Source organism: Myxine glutinosa, chromosome 6, assembly GCF_964187855.1.
Source record: "Myxine glutinosa chromosome 6, kmMyxGlut1.1, whole genome shotgun sequence".
Classification (NCBI taxonomy): Eukaryota; Metazoa; Chordata; class Myxini; order Myxiniformes; family Myxinidae; genus Myxine; species Myxine glutinosa.
Window position 1 is genome coordinate 155,222,615 of NC_136266.1, and position 23,752 is coordinate 155,246,366.

General features: G+C 44.6%; 1 protein-coding gene across 6 annotated transcripts in view; it reads left to right on the forward strand.

Moving 5' to 3' along the window:
• The window catches only part of LOC137428919 (adenine phosphoribosyltransferase-like), a 90,089-nt gene that overhangs the window by 25,849 nt on the left and 40,488 nt on the right, over positions 1 to 23,752 (forward strand). For 2 of the 6 annotated variants that reach the window (XM_068118790.2, XM_068118791.2), the window contains exons 2-4: positions 8,009 to 8,142; positions 17,583 to 17,676; positions 23,418 to 23,564. In XM_068118790.2, the coding sequence (XP_067974891.1) occupies positions 8,014 to 8,142; positions 17,583 to 17,676; positions 23,418 to 23,564 (370 nt within the window). In that variant the 5' untranslated portion in view covers positions 8,009 to 8,013. Of the gene's footprint in view, positions 1 to 840; positions 1,005 to 1,339; positions 1,367 to 1,597; positions 1,666 to 7,834; positions 7,908 to 8,008; positions 8,143 to 17,582; positions 17,677 to 23,417; positions 23,565 to 23,752 lie in introns of those variants that run through there. The other 4 variants (XM_078780810.1, XM_068118789.2, XM_068118792.2 and 1 more) reach the window with 4 other exon arrangements.

The following is a 23,752-nucleotide window of genomic DNA, read 5'->3' on the forward strand; positions in this document are numbered from 1 at the left end:
AACATCATGGAAATTATATCATGCCCTAGATTTAATTCATGCTTACCCGTGTATTTGCTTCACTGGTTCACAAGGTCTTTTGCATACATGTAATTCAGACTCTCGTCTTCATTGCTGACCACACAATGTTCGCAACATATTAATGTACATTTGTGCCAAATTTGGTGCTTGTATCACAAAATGCACAATTCTTTTGAATATTTGGGCTAAGCCGCCCCACTATATCGGCCGGCCTCGAAGACCGAAATTGTGACGGTGTCACCCGAAAAATTTGAAATTACGAAATTTGAAAAAATTTGAAAAAAAAAATTACGGAATTTCAAGTGGCCCAATATCTGAAAATGTTCGCAACATATTAATGTACATTTGTGCCAAATTTGGTGCTTGTATCACAAAATGCACAACAGGTTTGCTATGCTGCTACACTAGAACCACAAACGGAACCGACCAATTTACTTGAAAAATCTTCGATTTTGCAAGTAATAATTTAATTACTTGTTTAGTTAAATTTAATTAATTTGCATTAATTTGCAGGTTGACTTAATGACTTTAATGCAGGTAATAAGTGCACAATAACAAATTGGCTTGAGATCTTAGGGTCTTGGGTTTCAGCCCCTGTTGTGCCATTGAAATAACGCCAGGTGGGTCGACTCAGCAAACCCGTCCTTCTGGAGTCGGAGAAATGAGTACCGGCTTACTGGCAATGGGGGCACTGCATCAGCGGCACAGCTGGGCTTCCAGAATATGATGCAACGAGCAGCCACAGCCCACAGGCTGCATAAAAACAACAACAACAACAACAACAACAACAACAACAACAACAACCACCAGGCAAACTGCATGTTAGATAAGACGGGGAAGAAGAGTAGGTCAGGGTGGATCCGTTGCTTACACGTCAAGGAAGTGTGGGAGGGATGGGGGGATAGATGAGATGATATGTATAAATATCCAAATATCTCCGCCACCACTAGGCGAGCGCAGGCTTTGTGACCTTTTTCAAGTTGGTAAGTTTGAAACCATATTTGTGGACAAACTTGCAAACTACAACGCCAGCATTTTCTTTGTACAATTGCTATAATGTGCAGCGTGTTGTTGAGTGAAGCTTTACCAACTAGTTGCGCGAGGAATGAAGTGTCACCGTGATTGCACAGAAGTTGCAGAGCACTTCAAATGTGAAGATTTGGATTTTGAACGCGTAAAGCAATTCGGAAACCTCGTGATTGTATCGAGGAGTTCTGCGGTCATCGCACAACTCGAACCTTGAGAGTTTGGAGGAAACTTCGATTTCGGAACGGAAGGAATCGTGTACTTTGCTCCTTAAACTGGCATATTGTACATGAATCTCTTAAGGGCGATGAAGTTATTGGTGAGCTCGAGGTTTCCTTTTGCGACAGTCAGTGATATAAAGGCGATTTTTGTATCACGGACATCAGTTTGAATCAACTTGGTGTGAGCCAACTCTTCTATTTTTAAACGTTTCTTTTTCTTTGATCGAATATGGCTGCCAGACCACGTGAGCGATGACATCATAGATTTATATTCTCTAAATAATTGTTGCATAGATCATTTACTATATAAGAGAGATGTGTCTGTGTGTCGCCGTTTTTCTCAGAGATGGCTGTACGGATCTTCGTCAAACTTTCAGAGGTTCATCAGCGAGTGCCTGTGAGTGTTTTATGCCAAAAAAAAAAAAAAGAAGCTTTTTTTTTGGAGTTTTTAAAAATAAATAGCTTGATAGTGCCTAGGCCTTTTCAAATTAATGACAGTCACATACAAGTACACATTCGCATAAGTAAATACAAAACAATCACCAGACATTTGAATACAAATAAATCAAACAATTCCGGAAGTGTACGAAGTTGGTAGTACGGCTTCTTCTTCTTCCTGAACTGCATCACACTTAACTCAGAAACGTGATGAATGCCACATTCACCCCATTCACCCACCAGCATATATATGAACCCCCTTCCTCTCCTGCCTCCCACCTCTACTCCCTTTCCCCCCTCTCTCCCCTCCCTTCCCCCTCCCCTCCCCCTCTCCCCCCTCTCCTCCCCTTCCCCCCCATCCCTCCCACTTTCCCCCCTCCCACTTTCCCCCCCTTCCCCCCATCTTCCCCTCCCCTTCTCCCCTTCCCCCCTCCACTCCCCCCTCCCCTCACTCTTCTTCTCCTCCTTTTCCCCCCTCCCCCTCCCTTCCCCTCCCCCCTCCTCCCCCACCCGGCAACACCGGCTACCTCTGCTAGTGCTCAATAAATTTCAAACTGATCAGACTAAGAGTTGTCCCTGTCGAATTATGACGTCATAATTATGGCACCAATGACGTCATCGTTAACAACACCTATACCCCATATGGAGTTATTTACAATGATCCTTGTTTCAATTTTTAAAATGCTAACATGGCACACACTTTCCTTTACTGAAATGCAGACACAAATGTTATATTTTCGTCAAAAATCGTTGGAATTTAACCAAATCTGTATTGGTCGTGTGTTAATATACCTCAGCGATTGACAAATCTGAAATCAGAATTTTGTTTGAGGTCAAAATGACCCCGTGAGGTCGCTCCATACTTTGCCTGCTCGTCATGTGCAGTGTGATAATTAATTACGTGCCCTTCTCCAGAAGACTCTTCTTCTTCAAGCAATAGCAACTTCTAGCTTCCAGACCGTACATCCAATCATCTTGAAATTTTGCACACTTGTTACACTGCATTATCTCTACTATAATTTAAACTTTCGCGTCGATCAATGAAGCGATTCAAGAGTTCTAATTTCTTAAATATTTTCGTTTAATTATTTATATCTGCCAAACCACGTGACCTATCGCAAATTCCAAAAGGTCATTTTAGTAGACTGATATGCTGAACACATATGTGAAGTTTCCCCTCGATAGGATCAAAAATGAGGGAGGAGCTCGGTTTTAAAAGTTTATGCTTAAAAACGTCATAACTCCAAAACCATGTGACGCATGACGTCATGCTCGCTGACCTTTTTGACGTCGAGGGTATGCGATCTTGCCTGCAAAGTCTGGCCGCGATATGTTCAGTCGTTTAGGAGAAAATTGGATTTTAGTGGTTTTTCAGGCCATTCACTCAAAACAATATGGCGTACGAACCACGTGACCTACGACGTCAATATAATTTTAATTCTGCATCAATTTATACCGAGAAGATGCTCAAGAAAGTTCATCTTGATCGGATAAAGTTTTTTACTTGTTGAACTATGACGTCATAACGGCGGCACCTATGACGTCATCATTCACATATGTTATTCCGCATGGAGAGTTCTATGCAATGAGACCTGTCTCAATTATTTCTGTTCAGCGGTTTTTGAGATATAAAGGTGCAATGTTTTTGTTTTTTTTCCAAGATGGCGCCCATACCACGTGACCTGTGACGTCATAATATTCACTAAAATCTTCTACAGGAGGGGTCCCTCCTATGGTGAAAATTTCATGTCAATCGGACCAACGGTTGCTGAGAAAATGAATTTTACGTCCGTACCCGAATGCTTAATCCTGCCTTTCGCTTCACGAGCGCAGGGTAAAAATTCATCTTGATCAAATGAAGTTTTGTACTTGTCGAATTATGACATCATAATGGAGGAACCTATGACTTCATCATTAACATATGTTATTCCCCATGGAGCGTTCTTTACAATGAGCCATGTTTCAATTTTTCTACTCAGCGCTTTCAGAGATAGAGGTGCAAACTTTTTCGTTTTTTTCCAAGATGGCGCCCATACCACGTGACCTATGACGTCATAATTATCATTAAAAAATTATACAGGGGGAGGCGCACCTATGGTGAAAATCTGTCAATCGGACCATATTTGCAGAAAAAATCACATTTATTCTGTGCGGACAAACAGACAAACAAGCAGGCAGACAGACAGACAAACGGACTCAAATGCAATACCATCTCCTCTGGCGAGGGTAACTACAAATAGTGTATGAAAGTACGATTTATGCAGTTTTTACTCGGGAACAAACAAATTCTACATTGCATAGTATTGTTTGCCATTGGCTGTTGTTGCTTCTTCCAAAAACAAAATAAAAGGACCAATGATGCGTGACTCCTCGGAAAGAACACCAGGCATTTATTTTTGGTGAGTCTCTTTAATGTCAGACTTCCTGAGATTTATCTGTCCCACAAGTGTGGTAATTTTGGTGGTTGACTTTATCACTGACTAGCGAGGTCTTTGTTCCATCTCCAGGCGCTGCATGACGTCATCACTGGGCTCCGAAGGGGGCTCAGCGATGACGTGCACCGAAAGGGAGTACTCAGTTTTCACTCCGTTTGTTTGTTCATTTGTTTTCCAGGCGACATCTCAGCCATTTGACCCTTTGAGCTCAGAAGCTGAAATTTGGGCACAATCGTGAGCAAGTGCTTTGGCAAAAACGGTATTTTAAATTTTTTTGATTAATCAATTAATTACTTAATTATTATTATCGATTAATTAAGTACTTATTTATTTCCTTTCTCATCTGGCCAATATCTCAGGCACCTTTTGATTTAGGAAGCTGATATTTGGACACAACAATGACCAAGTGATTTGACTGTGAAGGATATTTTTGATTTATTGATTAATCAATTAATTATTTAATTATTTCGATTAATTGATTTTCAAAAAGTTATGGAATTGGATGAAGTCGTGGTGGTTTAGGTATGCTATTAGCCAAATGATTAAGAAATTCATTATTTTACAATTACTATTTATTTTAATTACACAAATTAATCAATCAATTGTTGTACACCACTCCCTCCCAATTCCGTCTCCATGTACTGTACGGCGACATCACCAGGAAATGTCACACACTGGAGATTGATAAACTCAAGGTCAAACTTCCAAAATTATCAATTTTCATCCGATTTACTTGGAAGTTGAACAGCATTTGCACATCGAGTCACTAAATAGGAACAGCCACTATTTTTGAGGTCAATAGGTCAAAGGTCAACTCTGGGTCAAACTTCTAAAATCATCAATTTTCATTTGAAAAATCGTCACTTTTCAGCCTATTAATTAACCCGAGCTTTGATCAAGATCGTCAATTTTTATTTTGATGAAATGGAAAATTTGCTGGATAAATGGCAACTTTTTTGGGCGTGCGGGTTTGGGGAGGAGGTTGGATTTTGCAAGTATTGTTCTCTGCATAACATCTCCTTCTTTATTTGTTTGGCTGTTTGTCAATCGACTACAGGCCACAATTCTAAACCGATCGTCCTGAACTTTACCAAGTTGTCTTGGTAGTCACAACTGAGCAGCCTATTGATTTTAAGGTCAAAGGTCATCTTGAGGTGGAATTTCTATAATGGTCATTTTTCATCCGATTGACTTGAAAGTTTAACACCATTTGCATATTGCACCACTGAATTGGGAAACCAAATATTTTTGAGGTCAAAAGGTGAAAGGTCAACTCAAGGTCAAACTTCTAAAGTAGTAAATTTTCATCTGCAAAAATAATCAATTTTAATCCGATTGACCAGAGCTTTGATTTACATCGTCAATTTTAATGTTAGTGAAATGAAAAAAGGATCGTGTCGTGCATGACGTCTTTCTTGTCTGTCTGTCTGTCCACAGATTTTATGTTACTATAGGCCACAAACGCCACCTGGTCGTAGCTATTATTACATCTACACACAAAATCTACACAAAATACAACACACAAAACCATATACACACCACACAAAACAAGTCCTGGTGATGATCTGCAATCTATGAATGCTCTTTCTAGTTTCTATTTTGCTATAATGAGCAACAAACCGACACACCACTTGCAACAGTTTTCCTATTTGGGGTCAGGGATAAAAGCCACTAAGGGCAATAATAAACAAAAACAATGCAAGAGATTATAATTGCACATAGCTCAGTGTTCACGCAGAGGGAGATAGGAACGCCATGCGTGTCTCAGTTACCACTTGCATCCGCCAAGGTGGAATTGCAGGCAGCAGCACCACCACCATCCGCGGAATGCATATGGCACCACTGCGGAGTGAGAGTACCGGCCCATACCGACTGTGCTGGGGATACGATCCATGGATAACCAAGACAATGAGGCGGTTCTTCTTCTTCACAATATTGTTGTAATTACCCCCCCCCCCCCCAAATTATTCAATTACACCCCCCCCCCCTCCGCAAAAGGTTAGTGTCGACCATTGAATTATTGACGGGTAGCATTTGGGAAAACAGCAATGTCAGGATTGACCGATGTGACAATACAGACCAATAGGAGGCTGGTGAATTCTCTGGTATTTGCAGTTGCAATGTATGGATGCGAGTTGTGGACAGTGGAAGAGAAAGAAAAGAAGAAGATTGACAGTTTTAAAATGTGGTGTTGGAGACTAATGTTAAAAATCCCATGGACCGCAAGAGGAAGAAACAAATCAGTGCTTGAATAAATTATATCACCATGTACACGAGGACTGATGCTAAACCAGAAACTGTCATACTTTGGATACATCATGCGTGCACAAAACAAAAGTCTGGAGAATTCAACCATGCTGGGTATGGCTGAGGGAAGAAGAGGCAAAGGCACACCTTATTACCCTGCGCTCGTGAAGCGAAAAGCGGGGTTAAGCATTCAGGTAAGTATGTGTGCTGTGTGCCGTGTGCGTACGTGTCTGCATTTTAAAATTTCATTTTCTCGGGAACCGTTGGTCCGATTGACACAAAAGTTTACCATAGAAGCGCCTGCACATGCAGAAAATTTTTATTCATAATTATGACGTCATAGGTCACGTGGTACGGACGCCATCTTTGAAAAAAGTTACACCTCTATATCTCCCAAACCGCTCAATGTAAAAAATTCAAACATGGCTCATTGTCAAGTTCTCACCATGGGGAACAAGATATGTTGATGGTGATGTCATTGGTGCCTTAATTATGACGTCATAACTCGACACATACAATACTTGATCTGATCAGTATGAATAAAACAAAAATTCCTCTGCAACTGTTAGACCAATGGACACGAAATTTTCAGAATATGTGCGGCTCCTCCTGTATAATTTTAAAATGATTTTATAACGTCATAGGTCACGTGGTACAGACGCCATTTTGGAAAAGTCGAAAAAGGTTGCACCTCTATATCTCCGAAACCGCTCCATGGAAAAAATTTGAAACATGGCTCATTGTCAAGTACTCCCCTTGGGGAATAAGATATGTTAATGATGATGTCATCGGTGCCTTCGTTATTACGTCATAATTCGACAATACAAGTACAACACATCCGTTCATTGTGAATTTTTTTTCTCAGCAACTGTTGGTCTGATGGGCACGAAATTTTCACCATAGGAACGCCTCCACATGTAGAATATTTTAATGGTAATCATGACGTCATAGGTCATGTGGTACAGGCGCCATCTTGGAAAAACCGAACAATGTTGCACCTCTATATCTCCAAAACCGCTGCATGGAAAAAATTGAAACATGGCTCATTGTAAAGGACTCCATATGGGGAATAGGTGTTGTTAACGATGAAGTCATTGGTGTCATAATTATGACGTCATAATTCGACAGGGACAACGCTTAGTCTGATCAGTTTGAAATGTATTGAGCCTGATCTATGCAACAATTATATTAGAGAATATAAATTTATGATGTCATCGCACACGTGGTCTGGCAGCCATATTGGATCAAAGAAAAAAATGTTCAAAAGCAGAGTTGGCTCGCAACAAGTTGACTGCGCAGGGTAAGTATTCGATGAATACCATCTAGTATTACTGGATGGATTTGGGAAAGGCTCCAAGTGCAAGATAGGGATCTTTGGAGAATTATAATCATGAATGTCACCGGAAGTTGGCCAAAACTTGACAGAACTGGATAATGTTTCTCCAGCTGCTATCCTCAGTTGAAATGAAAGTCTCCATGCTCAGGTCACCTTCAGGAGTGTTAACTCCGGCGTCACCAGGTGAGAGTCTGGTAGAGCTCGGTGTGGTGTTCATTACAGTACAATTCCCCTATGCATGGGGCATTTGCCTCTACTAATTATTGATATGTTTATGTGTGCAGTACCTATGGATGTGTGGAACACGTCAGCCAATCGGAGAAACATACGTGGGTGGTATTTAGACCTTATGAGCCCAAACACCAGAGGGTCGAATTTTTCCTGGTTGGACCCATCCAGACTCTACTGTAACAGCGAGGTAATGCAGACTCTACTGTAGCATGACTGTACAAATAATTTCTTTCTTGCCATTGCATTCCAGTACCGGATGACATGATATAGGAAATACATTTGAAGCTCCCTAACCTACCCTAACCTTCTACAGCGAGGTTATCTTTTGGTTTGCCTACTTGGGTTATATGTATGTAATCACACTTGCCTCTAAGCCATCTAGTCTTTTAGTCTTCGAATCCTGAACCAGCTGTCCCTGCAAAAAATGTACTATAGAAATTATATGTAAAATCGATATTGATGTTCTATAGAACCTGTTCTATATAAATTCTATAGTACTTTAAGACCAAGGTCTATAGAACGGTTCCATATACATTTTCTATAGAAATTCTGTAAAAATTATATAGAAATAGAATCGATAGTAAAAGTCGACAGTTTATACAGAATTTCTATAGAATTTGGTCCTAAAGTACTATAGAATTTCTATAGAATTTGGTCCTAAAGTACTATAGAATTTCTATAGACAGGTTCTATAGAATGTCTATATCGTTTATATAAATATATAATTTCTATGGAACAGTTCTATAGAATATAGTCTTAAAGTCCTATAGAAAATGTATATAGACAGGTTCCATAGAGCATCTGAAGTATTCTATAGAACACCCATTCCCTGCAGAGATATACAGATTCTTGGGAAAAATGTCAGGGGCATAGAAAAGGACCCTTTATATAAGGGTATGTGCCATGTGGCAAACTACAGAAAAGAAGGGACATTCCATAGCTTGCGGAAAATTATAGACGGTAGAAAATATCGCCAATATCACCATATAAAGGGATGCCAATTTGATTCATACAGCTGCATGAAGCAGTAAATGCATTTAACCTATATATGTAGGTTGCCCCTATATATATGAACTTTTCTGGAGCATTACTTGGTTCCTCCTAGGAACACAAGGGTAGTACAGCATGCACAGCAAGATTTTTTGAATGTCCCTTATTTTCTATCTTTTGGCATTTTCCACAAGCTATGGAATGTCCCTTCTTTTCTATAGTTTACCACATGTCACATACCATACATATAAAGGGGCTTTTCCTATGCCCTTGGAATTTCCCCAAGAATGTCCTTCCTTTTATATGGACACATAAAGTGGCCATATAAAATTCACTGCAACTTCATTCTACATTAATTACTACCAGAGTCAAACATGTTCTATGTCCAACTTTTTGGGGTTCACCCCGATGAGCCAAGCATAAACTATGGTACTTAGGTGGAATGTTTCGAAAGCCATTAATTAAACGCATTGGCCGATGTGTATTCCAAGTTTCAGCTAGTTTCAATGTATAGCCTTTGAGATGTGATTTTGGGTGGACGGACGGACATATTGACAGAACCCAAACGTTGATTCGAGGGTTTTTGTTAATAAAATTCAAGAATGCGGAAACGGACGTTGCTGAAATTTGGAACACTAGGGCATGCCCGTACTATATATATGCCCGTACTATATATATATCTAAAATTATATCCCCCCCCCTCTATTTACATGAAATGGTTTGGTCCATTCGCAACGCCAAAGCGAACGGCGAACGGCTCGCGAGTACAGTGACAATCCCCCCCCCCTCTATTTACATGAAATGGTTTGGTCCATTCGCAACGACCACAGAACCCCCCCCCCCTCTATTTACATGAAATGGTTTGGTCCATTCGCAACGCCAAAGCGAACGGCGAACGGCTAAATCGCCATAGCTCGGTAACTACTTGTCCGATTAATATGAAACCTTGAAAAGGCACATCCTCGGGTCCCCAGCAATATACCTGGCAAGTTTAAAGTATATCGGACCCGTGGTTGTCGAGAAACAGCGGTCACAAACAAACATACACACACACAGAGATTAGTGGAATTATAGATAGACTAGGGCATGCCCGTACTATATATATGCCCGTACTATATACGTATATATCTAAAATTATATCCCCCCCCCTCTATTTACATGAAATGGTTTGGTCCATTCGCAACGCCAAAGCGAACGGCGAACGGCTTGCGAGTACAGTGACAATCTCCCCCCCTCTATTTACATGAAATGGTTTGGTCCATTCGCAACGACCACAGAACCCCCCCCCTCTATTTACATGAAATGGTTTGGTCCATTCGCAAAGCCAAAGCGAACGGCGAACTGCTAAATCGCCATAGCTCGGTAACTACTTGTCCGATTAATATGAAACCTTGAAAAGGCACATCCTCGGGTCCCCAGCAATATACCTGGCAAGTTTAAAGTATATCGGACCCGTGGTTGTCGAGAAACAGCGGTCACAAACAAACATACACACACACAGAGATTAGTGGAATTATAGATAGATGTCACCTCGACGTACAAAGCATTTACTTCTGAAATTTGCAGCCGACTTCGTCCAATAGAAGCTGAGAAACGAATTTTCAGTCCCTGTGTTAAGGCTGCATCGACAAACCATCCCATATAAAGGGAGAGGCGCTTTGCGCTTCTCTTGATATATACATTGATATTCATATATATATTATATATATATATATATATATATATAATGTTGCGGTGGTTGGGATTATACATTTAAAAGGAAAAAGGTGCATCCAACCAAAAACTAAGACGACTCTGCTAATCTAGTAGTAAACTAGAGAGTTCACAGAACACGATACTCCACGCAGTGTTACTTCAATTTTAATGATATAATTTTTTTAATGATCATTGAAGAAGATCAGGAAGTTTAGTTCTATTGAAGTAGTCTAGAAGCAGTCCCGAACATCACCCTTATACACCACCCCTTGGAACCTTTATATAAATTGAAGTACTGCTAAACTGGAGAGTCTTGGAAGTATTAAGAAGGTGATTTGTGTTCTACAGTGTTCAAGTATATAATTCAATTTAAATAAAATAAATATTGTAAAAGTTGTATAAATAAATATATTGTAGGAGTTGCGGACAACGAGAGGGCGAGACACTTCTTGGCTTGTTCAAAGCTCCTTTATTTCAACAGAACTAAACCCCGGCCGAATAGCACTGTCATGCATCTTTATATATCAAATCACTTCCGCCCCAGCCTCTTAAGGGGGCGTGGCTCCAACAACCGAGCGCATGCCACACCCATACCATCAATAGACCCCCTGGTCCTGTGCCTGTGGATATGCCTCAATGGGGTAACCCGTACATGCGCCCCCCCAGAATTCACTCGCACGGGCAATGTCAGTTTTCGGGGGGCCTTAACCACCCGGCCGAAACGACCCCTGATGACCCGAGCAGGGACTGTTATTGGCCTGGCGGTAGGCGGGCCAACAGGGGACTTACCCGACGGGGGACGGCCCCACCGTGGGGGTTGAGCCAACCGAGGGGGCTGGTCTAGGTCCAAGTGAGCCGGCTTGAGGCGGTCCACCGAAAAGGTGGTCCGGTTTGTCGCCGATGCCGACCACGAAGGACTTGTCCCCGGCCTCCAGAACGCGGAAAGGTCCGTCGTAAGACGGCCGAAGCGGCCCCCGGTGTGCGTCATGGTGAACAAAGACCTACTCCGCTGTACGTAGATCCGGCGGAACGTGGGCCTGAGGAAAACCATGTTGAGATGTGGGCACTGGTGCAAACATCTTGGCATTCTCCCGGAGAACCGACCGCTGACGGGCAGCGGACCAGGGGCTTGTGGCGTCAGGCATGAACTCCCTGGGAACCCGCAGCAGCTGGCCATAGACGAGCTCAGCGGATGAGGACTGGAGGTCTTCCTTCGGGGCTGTCCTGAGGCCCAACATGACCCACGGGAGTCTGTCGGCCCAACTGTCATCCCGGAGGCTGGCCCTGAGAGCAGCTTTCATAGAGCGATGGAACCTCTCACACAATCCATTAGCCTGGGGATGATATGCAGTGGTGCGATGGAGCTTTACCCCCCAACCCCTGGGCAACAGCACCCCAGAGCTCTGAAGTGAACTGGGCCCCCCTGTCTGAAGAGATGTCCGAGGGGGCGCCAAAACGGGCAACGCAAGTGCCGATGAACGCCCAGGCCCATCAGCAGACGTTGTAGATGTGAGCGGGACGGCCTCTGGCCACCTGGTGGTCCTTTCGACCATCGTGAGGAGGTGGGTGAATCCCCACGAGGGGGGGGGGGGGGAGGGGCCCTACCAGGTCCACGTTAACATGGTCAAACCATCGTTCGGGCACTGTGAATGGCGCCAATGGGGCCTGGGTATGGCGATGCACCTTCGAGCGTTGGCACTCGACGCAGGTGTTGGCCCAGTCGCGCACATCTTTCCTGAGCCCGTGCCAAACGAACTTTGCCGCCACCAACTTTTGCGACGCCTTCCTGCCCGGGTGAGAAAGACCGTGGACGGCATCGAACACCAGCCGTCTCCAGCTGGTGGGTACGACGGGGCGAGGCTGTCCCAAAGATACGTCGCACAGTAGCGTGGTGCCCATGTCCTTGAACGGCACATCAGACAGTCGAAGCCCCGTGACCGCCGCCCTGCAGGCCTGGACATCCGGGTCGGCGATCTGATCGGCCGCCATGCGGGCGTAGTCGATGCCAAGGTGAACCGCGCCAGCTATGGACCGGGAGAGACAATCAGCGACTGTATTATCCTTCCCAGCAACATGTTGGATGTCCGTCGTGAACTCGGAAACGAAGGAGAGCTGGCGTTGTTGACGGGCAGACAACGGCTCCGAGACCTTGGCCATGGCAAAAACCAGGGGCTTGTGGTCCACAAATGCCGTGAACGGGCGGGCTTCCAACAGGTAACGGAAGTGTCGGACAGCTAGGTAGAGGCCTAGGAGCTCACGATCAAAGGTACTGTACTTTCGTTCGTTAGGGTGGAGCTGCCGGCTAAAAAAAAGCAAGCGGCTGCCACGCCCCGTTGACCCACTGCTTGTGCATGGCGCCACCAACCGCGTAGTCCGAAGCGTCCGTGGTGAGAGCAGTCGGTGCATCGGGCGATGGATGCGCCAGCATGGTTGCGCTGGCGAGGGCCAGTTTAGCATCCGTGAAAGCCTTGGCCATCTCGGTCCAGTCAATGGCGCGTTTGGTAGGCTTGCCCTTGAGGGCCTCATAAAGGGGTCGCATTAGCTAGCCGCCCAGGGCACGAAACGATGGTAAAAGTTCACCATGCCCAAAAACTCCTGCAGGGCCTTGATGGTGAGGGGGCGCGGAAAACCCTTCACAGCCTCCACTTTAGATGGCAGTGGGACGGCCCCCTCCCTCGTGATGCGGTGGCCTATAAAGTCAATTGAGGCCACCCCGAACAAGCACTTGGCTGGGTTAATGATCAGGCCGTGCTGACTGAGGCGTTCAAAGAGCGCTCGGAGGTGAAGCATGTGCTCCATCCTGGAAGTGCTAGCGATGAGGATATCGTCCAGGTAGACGAACAGAAACGGCAAATCCCGCAACATGCTGTCCATCAGGCGCTGGAAAGCCTGGGCCGCATTCTTGAGCCCAAAAGGCATACGGAGGAATTCAAAAAGCCCGAACGGTGTAATCACCGCGGTCTTAGTAACGTCCTGCGGCCGGACGGGGACCTGGTGGTAACCACGAACGAGGTCCACCTAAGAAAAAAAATTTCCGGCCAAGCGGGCAGAAAAATCCTGGATGTGCGGGATTGGGTAGCGGTCAGGGGTAGTGGCGTCGTTAAGGCGGCGAAAATCCCCGCATGGGCGCCAACCGCCACCCCGCTTCGGTGCAATGTGGAGAGGTGAAGCCCATGGGCTGTCAGACCGTCACACGATGCCAAGACGCTCCAACGTGTCGAACTCCGCCTTAGCAACAGCGAGTTTCCCCGGGTCGAGGCATTGAGCCCGGGCGTAGACAGGCGGGCCGGTGTTCGGAATGTGATGCTCCACTCCGTGACTGACGACAACGGCCGAAAAGGTGGGCCGTGTAAGGGCCGGGAACTCGGTGAGGAGGCGGGCGAACTCATCAGAGGTCGAGAGCGTGCAAGCAAGCCTCGTTGAGGCAGACCCGATCAGCGAGCATGGAAGAGAACTTGGAACTTGGAACTTGGGGGGAACCCGGTCCCCTTGTGTTTTATACCTCTCCCCGCCCCACCCCCCCTCCCCTTCCCACGCCTCCTGCCCCCAAGCCCTCTCCCTACCACACTTCTCCCTGCTCTCAAATGTTGTGGTTGTGTGCTTCCCCTTCTCTCCCCATCTTGTCTTCCGCTCCCTCTTTTTGTATATTTTGTTTGTCTGGTTGATTTGTTTGTGAAATAAATGTTAGCTCTTTCACGAGCCTCGATTCAGTATACAAAAAAACAAAAAAACTAAAAAAAACTGAATGTCTCCGCATTAATGAGCCGCCGATTTTTCACATCCACCAATAGGCCGTTGGCACAGAGGAAATCAGCACCCAGCAAGGGGGTGGACACCCTCGCCATGACAAAATCCCATGTAAACCGCTGCCCGCCAAAGCACAGTGCCACGGTCTGTTTACCAAAAGTCTGAATAGCACTGTCGTTGGCGGCTTCCAGGGCGGGGCCGTGATTCCCGGCCTTCCGGTCCAATGCCGACGCAGGTAGAACGCTCACCTGGGCCCCTGTGTCGCAGAGGAAACGACGTCCGGAGTCGGTGTCCGAAATGAACAACAAACTGCCCGAACGGCCGACGCTCATGGCAGTTAACGAGTGCCGGCCACCCCGTTTCCTGACTCACTGAAGCTGCAGGGTGGCCGGCATGCCTTGGCCTTGGGCCCAAACCTTGCGTGGTAAAAGCACAAGCCTGGGGCCTTCCGCCGCTGGGCTGTAATGGCGGCCGCAACGGTGTCCGCCAGCGGCGTAGGCTCGACGGGGCCGGGGTCCCATGCGGATGCACTACATTGCTGTCTGGCGGAGAAAAAATTGTCTGCTTCCCTGGCCAGGGCGCGGAAATCCTTAACAGACGAGTTGGCCAGGGCTGACCATACCTGTCCTGGCAGCTGTTGCAGGAACAGTTCTTTGAAGAGGAAACATGGCCGGTGGCTGCCCAGGAGAGACATGTGGTCCATCAGCTCCGACGGCTTGGAGTCGCCCAGCCAGGGTAGAGAAAGTAGCTGACGGGCGCGCTCGGCCTCAGTGAGCTCGAAGGTTTCGAGCAGCAGCGCCTTTAGCGTCTTGTACTTGCCGCCCTTTCAGAGGATCCTGGAGAAGGCTCACCACCCTGGTCGCAGTGGAGCCGCTGAGCGCAGACACGACATAATAATACTTCGTGTCGTCAGCAGAAATGCTCCGAATGGCGAATTGGGCCTCAGCTTGTGCGAACCAAATGGCAGCTTGTCGTTCCCAAAACTCCGGCAGTTTAATCGAAACTGCGCTTGTCGCCATGTTCGTTTGAAGCTCCGAAAACGTTCAAGAGCAAGACGGGGTCACCAATGTGGGAGTTGCGGACAACGAGAGGGCGAGACACTTCTTGGCTTGTTCAAAGCTCCTTTATTTCAACAGAACTAAACTAATACCGGAGCTCATGCATCTTTATATATCAAATCACTTTCGCCCCAGCCTCTTAAGGGGGCGTGGCTCCAACAACCGAGCGCACGCCACGCCCATACCATCAATAGACCCCCTGGTGCCGTGCCTGTGGATTATGCCTCAATGGGGTAACCCCCACAATATTACGGTTTTACCACCATTTTTCACAGTGTCTATTACATCACCCTAACACATTACGTTAGTTATTCATGTCTGTTGCATGTGTCCATTATGAAGTTCTTAAAACAGTAAATTTCGTGTTTGGAATGATTCATTTTGTTTGACTGACAGACAGGCAGACAGGGTAAAAATATTATCTCACTCTGCGAATGTGCGATCGGGACGGATTCTGAGCCATGGTGCAATAAAACGAAAGATTTGTCTTCCTGATTCGTGTTCAAAATATAATATTCGCTTTAAATAACTTATTCCTCAATCATAAACTGATAAGACAGACGGATGGACAGACATGAGCCAATTGCTTAACCACGCTTTTTGCTTCGCGTGCGCGGGTGTAAGGACACGTTTAATCCGTAGAGAGTTGCATTGCACCCTCCCTTGGCAGCAAAGTGCTTTGCCAGTTTTCTAACATTCATCTTGCACAGTTTTGAGTTTCTGTAAGGACAAGCACCAGTAGGTATGGTAAAACCAATGTGTCTCACAACGATCTAAACCCAAGTCATGCTCCCCGTTAGAGGGCGAACAACGCAATGCTTTACGAACTTTACTTCTTACTAATAGGAAGAGCTGTTTTTCAGGTAAATTGTTATTCAATATTTTGGAGTGGGGGTGGGGCATAGGGTGGGGAAGTGGAAGGGTAAAAAAAAAACAACACAAAATGAGAATGTTGGATCTCATGAAATGCATCATCTTCAAATTGCCCTTCTAGCCCATCCAATGTGGCTGCGATTATTCTAAGTTCCTGGTGATTTCAGTTTGGAGTTAAAATTAAGATTTCTAGTAAATGATTAAACAAACTATTTTATTGTATTTTTAATTTTCCTCACTTTAAGTCCAGTTTTTACCAAAGATAAATCTTATTGTGCATGGTTGCAAGTAACTTCGTTCCCTAGAGGCAGGAAGGGTCATGTTTGTAACCCTTGTGGGATATATAGATAACCGTTGATCTTCGCTCAGTTCCGTAAGTAAAATTTGCCTCATGGATGTCTGGATTCCTCCAAATTTCTTTTAGTTTAGTGTTAAACAGCGTTAGCGATTGTTGACTTGATTGACTGACTTGAGTTGACTTTAATTTAATTTAATTGATTGATTGACTTGAGTTGAGTTTGGTTGAGTTGATTGACTGACTCATATGATACGTGTTTGTATGGTAATATCATAAAATTGTTTGGTAATATCATAAAGGTAATCATATGTGTTTGTGGTTTATAATATTTTTACTTCTGGTAGAGATGCTCCCAAGAAAACGGCACGATAAGCTATTTATACACGTTAACACGGCGTTTGTTCAAGTAGGAAACACACCCCTTGGAAGGTGGGATATTATGAGTATTAATCGTAGTTTGTAATGACGTTAATATTATGCTATAATCATTAGGTTTGTTATTAGAAGCGTCCTTGGAAAAACGCCACACTAAAGCTATGTCAACACAGATATACACCTCAACATGCAACCCCATTGCGGGGAAACCCCCCTTGGTGGAGAAAACCCCCTTGGGGAGGGGGGAAAATTAATTTGCTGCAACCTTCATTGTGTGACTCTTAGTCCTCCTGTCAAGTTTGGTTGAGATTGGATAAGCAACGACCGACTGTATCGCGGTCAGACAGACAGACAGACAGACAGACAGACACCAAACTGCGTATTTTAGTGTGCTGATAAGCAATATGGCAACTCCTCCATAAATCCAGCAGTTACTGAATGCAGAAACCTAACTCTCCTGTTTTTGATGATGTTACATCAAATTGTACTCGTCACGACACAGGTAGACTCCCAGTTGTTCTATGTGGCAAGTTTCCCTGAATCACCAGGCACATCATATGCAATGCGATGTCTGTCCATTTGTCTTTTCAGGCTCTGTCTGACTGCATTGAGGACCTGTGCGAGCCTTTCCTCAGCGATGATATTGATCTCGTGGTTGGAATTGAAGCCATGGGTTTCATTCTTGGTAATTTCTTCCTCTTTAAACTAGAACAAAGGTTCAACAGTTCTTTTCCCCTCTCCATTTGTGGTTTTGAGGTGTGTGTGTGTGTGTGTGCGTGTGTGTGTGCATGTGTGTGTGTGTGTGTGTGTGTGTGTGTGTGTGTGGTGTGTGTGTGTGTGTGTGTGACAAGTGACTATAACAGTGTGTACAGGGATTCTCGTAAGAGTTCAAGTTCGGGATAGTAGAGTAAGGCTAGTGGATTACAAGTCGGCAACCCATGAGGGTATGTTGAGAGAGTTGGGAACTCTTTCGATTAGGTAAAGGTAATGGGTGGGCGGTCTGCGTCGGAGAGGTGAGCAATCTTCAAGCAGCAAATATACAGTGGTTTGGGTAAGTATATTCCAGTGAGGTGTAAATCCAGATGCAGAAATAGAACAGGGTGGTTGAGCAGGGAGGTAAGGAGTGTTATTAAGGATAAGCAGAAGGCATTTATCAGGAACAAAATAACAAAACTGGAGTCAGACTGGTATGTGCACGTATTGGTGTAAACTGTAAACAGAGGCTAGTTAAGAAAATAACAGAAGATAATACGAGAAGGACATGGCATTCTTGAAATACATAAGGAAGAAGAACAGCTTAAGACTTAAGACCCCCCCCCCCCCCCAACCTCTCCCCACCCCCCTCCCTTCCCGTGCCTCCTCCCCCCAAGCCCTCTCCCTCCCCCGCCTTCCCATGCCTCCTCCCCCCAAGCCCTCTCCCTCCCCCACCTTCCCATGCCTCCTCCCCCCAAGCCCTCTCCCTCCCACAGATCTTCCGTTGTCCCTGCTCTCCACTGTTGTACTTGCGTGCTTCCCTCTCTTTCCCCATCTTGTCTCCCGCTCCCCTTATTTTTTGTGTTTTATGTGTCGGTTTGACTTTTTGTGTGATTAATGTTAGCTCTTTCACGAGCCTTGATCTTATATACAAAAAAAAAGAAAAAGAAAAAAAAAAGACAAGTGTGGGCCTATTGAGGGAAGCACAGGGAGAGTGGTCTAGAGGTCTAGAGAGTCTCTATCAAGGAGGTGAGGAAGGGATTTTAGAATATATCCAAGTGGGAGTGGAGGAAGTAAAGAAGCAGCTCAGAAAGCGAAGAGAAGATAAAACTCCAGGGCCAGATAATATGCACCTGAGGGTATTGAGGAAGGTGGCTAAACAGGTAAATGAGATGTTAATGGATACCTTTAACAGCTCACTGGAGTCAGGACAGGTACCGGGGGATTGGAGAGTATCAAATATATATCGGTTATTTAAGAAAGGATCCAGAGAAGAATTGGGGAACAATCAACCTGGTAGTTTGACTTCAGTTGTGGAGAAGGTGTTGGAGATGTTAATTAAGGAACGGATCGGGAACCATTAAAATAATCTGGAACTAATTAAAGGTAGTCAGCATGGATTTGCCAAAGGGAGATCACGTTTAACAAATTTATTGTAGTTCTATGAAGCAGTTCTTTCCGATTGGGTGGATGAAGGATTGGCAGTGGACATACAGTGTCTTCAGAAAGTATTCAAACCCCTTGACTTTTTCACATTTTGTTGTTACAGCCCGAATTGAAAATGGATTAAATTTAATTTTTTGGTCACCGATCCACACAAAATAACAAATAATGACAAAGTGAAAACATGCTTTTAGAAATTGTTACAAAATTTATTCAGAATGAAATACAGAAATATGTAATTTACGTAAGTATTCAATCCCGAGTGAGTCAATACTTCGTAGAAGCACCATTGGCAGCGATTATGTGTTTCAGCCTTCTTGGGTGTCTGTATCAGCTTTGCACATCTGGATTTGGGAGTTTCTCACATTCTTCCTTGCAGATGTGCTCAAGCTCTGTCAAGTTGGATGGGGAGCGTCGGTGAACAGCAATCTTCAAGTCTTTCCTCAGATTCTCAATGGGATTCAAGTCTGGGCTTAGGACACTCAATGATGTTCACGTTCTTGTTCTGAAGCCATTCCAGTGTTGCTTTGGCTGTGTACTTGAGGTCATCGTCCTGTTGGAACGTAAATCTTCGCCACAGTCCAAGGTCTGTTGCCCTCTGAAGCAGGTTCTCCTCAAGGATTTGCCTGTATTTGGCTCCATTCATTGTTCCCTCTATCCTTACAAGTCTCTCAGTTCCTGCTGCTGAAAAGCATCCCCATAGCATGATGCTGCCACCACCATGCTTCACTGTAGGGATGGTGTTAGATGGGTGATGAGCTGTGCTCGGTTTCCGCCAGACGGAGCGCGTTGCATTCAGGCCAAATAGTTCAATTTTTATCTCATCAAACCACCGAATATTTTGCCTCGTACTCTCAGAGTCTTTCTTGTGCCTTTTTACAAACTCCAGGTGTGCTGTCATTTGCCTTTTTTTCTCAGGAGTGATTTCCATCTGGCCACTCTCCCATCAAGCCTAGATTTGTGAAGTGCTGCAGAGACTTGTTCTTCCAGCAGGTTCTCCCATCTCAGTCAAGGAACTCTGTGTTTCTGTCAGAATGGTCATTGGGTTCTTGGTCACCTGGTCCTTTTTGCCCGGTTGCTCAGTTTGGCCGGACAGCCAGCTGTAGGAAGAGACTGGGTGGTTCCATATTCTTTCCATTTTCTAATGATGGAGCATTTTCTTTCTTTCCATTTTCTTTTAACACTCTAGAAACTGTTTTATTCCCATCTCCAGATCTATTCCTCCTCACAATTATATCTTGAAGTTCTACGGACAGCTCCATGGACTCCATGGTAGTTTCTGCTGTAACATGTATTGTCAATTGAGGGACCTCATATAGAAAGGTGAGTTTATTTCTCTATCATGTCCAATCAATTTAATTGGCCACAGGTGTACTCCAATCAAGTTGTGGAGACATCTCAAGGATGATCAAAGGAAATTGGATGCACCTGAGCTCAATTTGGAGTGTCATAGCAAAGGGGTTGAATACTTATTGACTCGAGACATTTCAGGTTTTCATTTTTAATGAATTTGTTAAAACTCGGGCATGCCCGTACTATATCTATATCTAAAATTATATCCCCCCCCTCTATTTACATGAAATGGTTTGGTCCAAAGCGAACGGCTTGCGAGTACGGTGACAATCCCCCCCCCCTCTATTTACATGAAATGGTTTGGTCCAAAGCGAACGGCTTGCGGAGTTTGGTAAAGAAATCGCCATAGCGTGCCCAAACGCGCAGGAAAGCGAAAGAATCGCAAATTAGTTTTTATTAGTTTTAAAACATAGTTTAACGCCAACATAGCGCCAACATAGTTGTGAAATAAATGAATACGCTCTCAAATGTGCCGTCCGAGGCAGAGTCTGTTCGCCACGTTCGGCACACGTGATAGCTCGCTGCTCTCTGATTGGTTGAATCGTTTTTTGGACATAGCTCGGTAACTACTTGTCCGATTAATTTCAAACCTTGAAAAGGCACATCCTCGGGTCCCCAGCAATATACCTGGCAAGTTGCAAGTATATCGGACCCGTTGTTGTCGAGAAACAGCGGTCACAGACAAACAAACAAACACACACACAGACACACAGACACACACACACACACACACACACACACACACACACACACACACACACACACACACACACACAGAGATTGCTGGAATTATAGATAGATGTCAAAAAAAAAAATTCCACTTTGACATTATGATTTGACATTTGATCAGTGACAAAAAAAATTCTAAATTTAATCCATTTTAAATTCAGGCTGTAACACAACAAAAGTCAAAAAGGTGTGAGCGCAAAAAAAAGTGTAAAAAAAGTCAAGGGGTGTGAATACTTTCCGTGAAGGCACTGTAGTGTATCTACACTTTTAAGAAGGCATTTGATGAGGTACCACATTGGAGGTCGTTCGCCAAGGTGAGGGTTTGTGGAGTGGCTCAGTCAGGTAGATAATTGGTTGGCAAAATGGATTAGTGAAAGGAATCAAGGAATGGTTGTGAGTGGGATCATGTCTTGCTTGCAGGATGTAGTGGGGTCCCTCAGGGGCGAGTACTCAGACCATTATTATTTATAATTTACATAGTGGGGTGAAGAGTCGGCTTTCCAAATTTGCAGATAAGACAAAGCTTGGAGGTAAGGTAGACAGCAGAGGGGGTCGTGTGATCAGATTCAGGAATGTCTTGGTACTTGCATCGATTGGGAAAAACATTGTCAGATGCAGTTTAACCTAAACAAGTGTAAGGTGCTGGGGATTGATAAAAAAAATAATGAAAACGGAGATCATATGATGCAAGGGGCAATTTTGGAGCTGGAGAATAATTTGGGCGTGGTAATAGATACATGGGTTGGGAGGGGCGTGGGGGTATGCAGACAGCACAATGTCAGACAGGTATAGGTAAAGCAAATAGGGTATTAGGTTGCATTCGTAGGTGGGACAAATCATAAAACAAAAGAGATAGTGTGAACACTGTATAGGAATTTAATGAAGCCTCATCTAGAATAGTGTACAGTTTTGGTCACCACATCTGAAGATGGACATAGCTGCCATAAAGAGGGTAAAGTGGAGGTATACTAGATTTATTTCAGGGCCTAGCTCGACTAAGCTATGAGCAGTGGCTCGGAGGAAATTTGGTCGAGATGTTTAAGATAAATGAAGGGTATAGACTAAATAAGTTCAAGAGTTTTTCAGCAGAATAGACAGTGATAGGACCAGGGGCCACAAACTGAGGATAAAGAAGAGGAGAGTAAGGACAGTAGGAAGGCAGGGGTCTTTCATTCAGAGAGTAGTTAATGCATGAAATGGTCTACCTGGAGAAGGTAGTGGTAGCAGAAACCATATACAAGTTTAAACTGGAATTTGATAGGTACCTATAAGCATTGGAGATAGAGAGGTACAGGGGTATTGACAGGACTTGTAGATAGCTTGTGTGTGGATGGATGATAATGTACATATGTGATAATGTGATTGTGATGTCTGTGGGGGGGGGTCTCACATAGAGTGAGTGTTTTTATTTCATGTTGAAGGCTCCAGGCACGGACTATATAGCCCTCATCGAGGCCAGGCCTTTAAAAAAAAGAGAAGAAAAGTGTATGATGAAAAGTGTATGATGTTTGTTTGCGAGACGGAGAGGTTGAAGCTAGCCCGGTAAATATAGTTTGAGTGAGACAGAAAGTAAGACCAGCAATCCTGACACGGAGAGTGTAAGATAGTTCCGGGCACCAATTTAACGCTCCTAAGTCAGAACGGTAGTACTACCCCGGGTGGTTGCTGTCTAAACCTACTAATGAAAAAACGCGAGTGTTGAGACGCGAACTGCTCCGGGACAGTTCTGGGCGGGGAGTTTGACTGGGGCGATACACCTGTCAAACGGTAAAGCAGGTGTCCTAAGGAGAGCTCAGGGAGAACAGAAACCTCCCGTGGAGCAGAAGAGCGAAACCTCACTTGATCTTCAGTGTGTGGTTGGTCTTTCTGCATTCCTCACCAGATAACCACCTTCGTCTCCACGCCCACACCAAAAACACACCAAAACAACAAAAACATTTATTTATAGCAATAATAAAATTAAATTCCATTGAAATATTATTTTGCTGGCATCTATGGCACCTGCCTCCTCACCCCCATTGAGATTGGGTCTGAAGACTGAGACAGATTTGTTTGGTCTGGTGTTGGTGCAGCGCAAGCATGATGGGCCGAATGTCTTCCTGCGTCAAGGTTCCTTGTTAACTTGCAGGCAGAAACATTTGCAAAGCATTGGTGTGTGGGTGGTGAAGGTCGTTTACTTTTCATACCTCTTGCATTCATTCTGAACAGGAGCAGCTGCTGCAGCATACTTTAGGAAAGGATTTTTGGCAGTGCGAAAGTCTGGTCACCTTTGTGTGAATACCAACAGTGAACCATACACAGACTACACCGGGAAGCAAAAGACCATGGAAGTTAGAACTGATGTGGTTGAAAAAGGTAAGAAAAGCAGTTGTTAAGTTAATTATTTTGCATGTGTATTGGAACTGACATAATAGCTCAGAGGTAGTGTAACAATAATAACAAGAGCGGGAATTGCTTTGCAATACATGTCTCCTACCAAGTTTCAGTTCGATATTACTAAACACATGCCTTTATTTGGGCGGTGTATAATGTCGTGTTCGGTG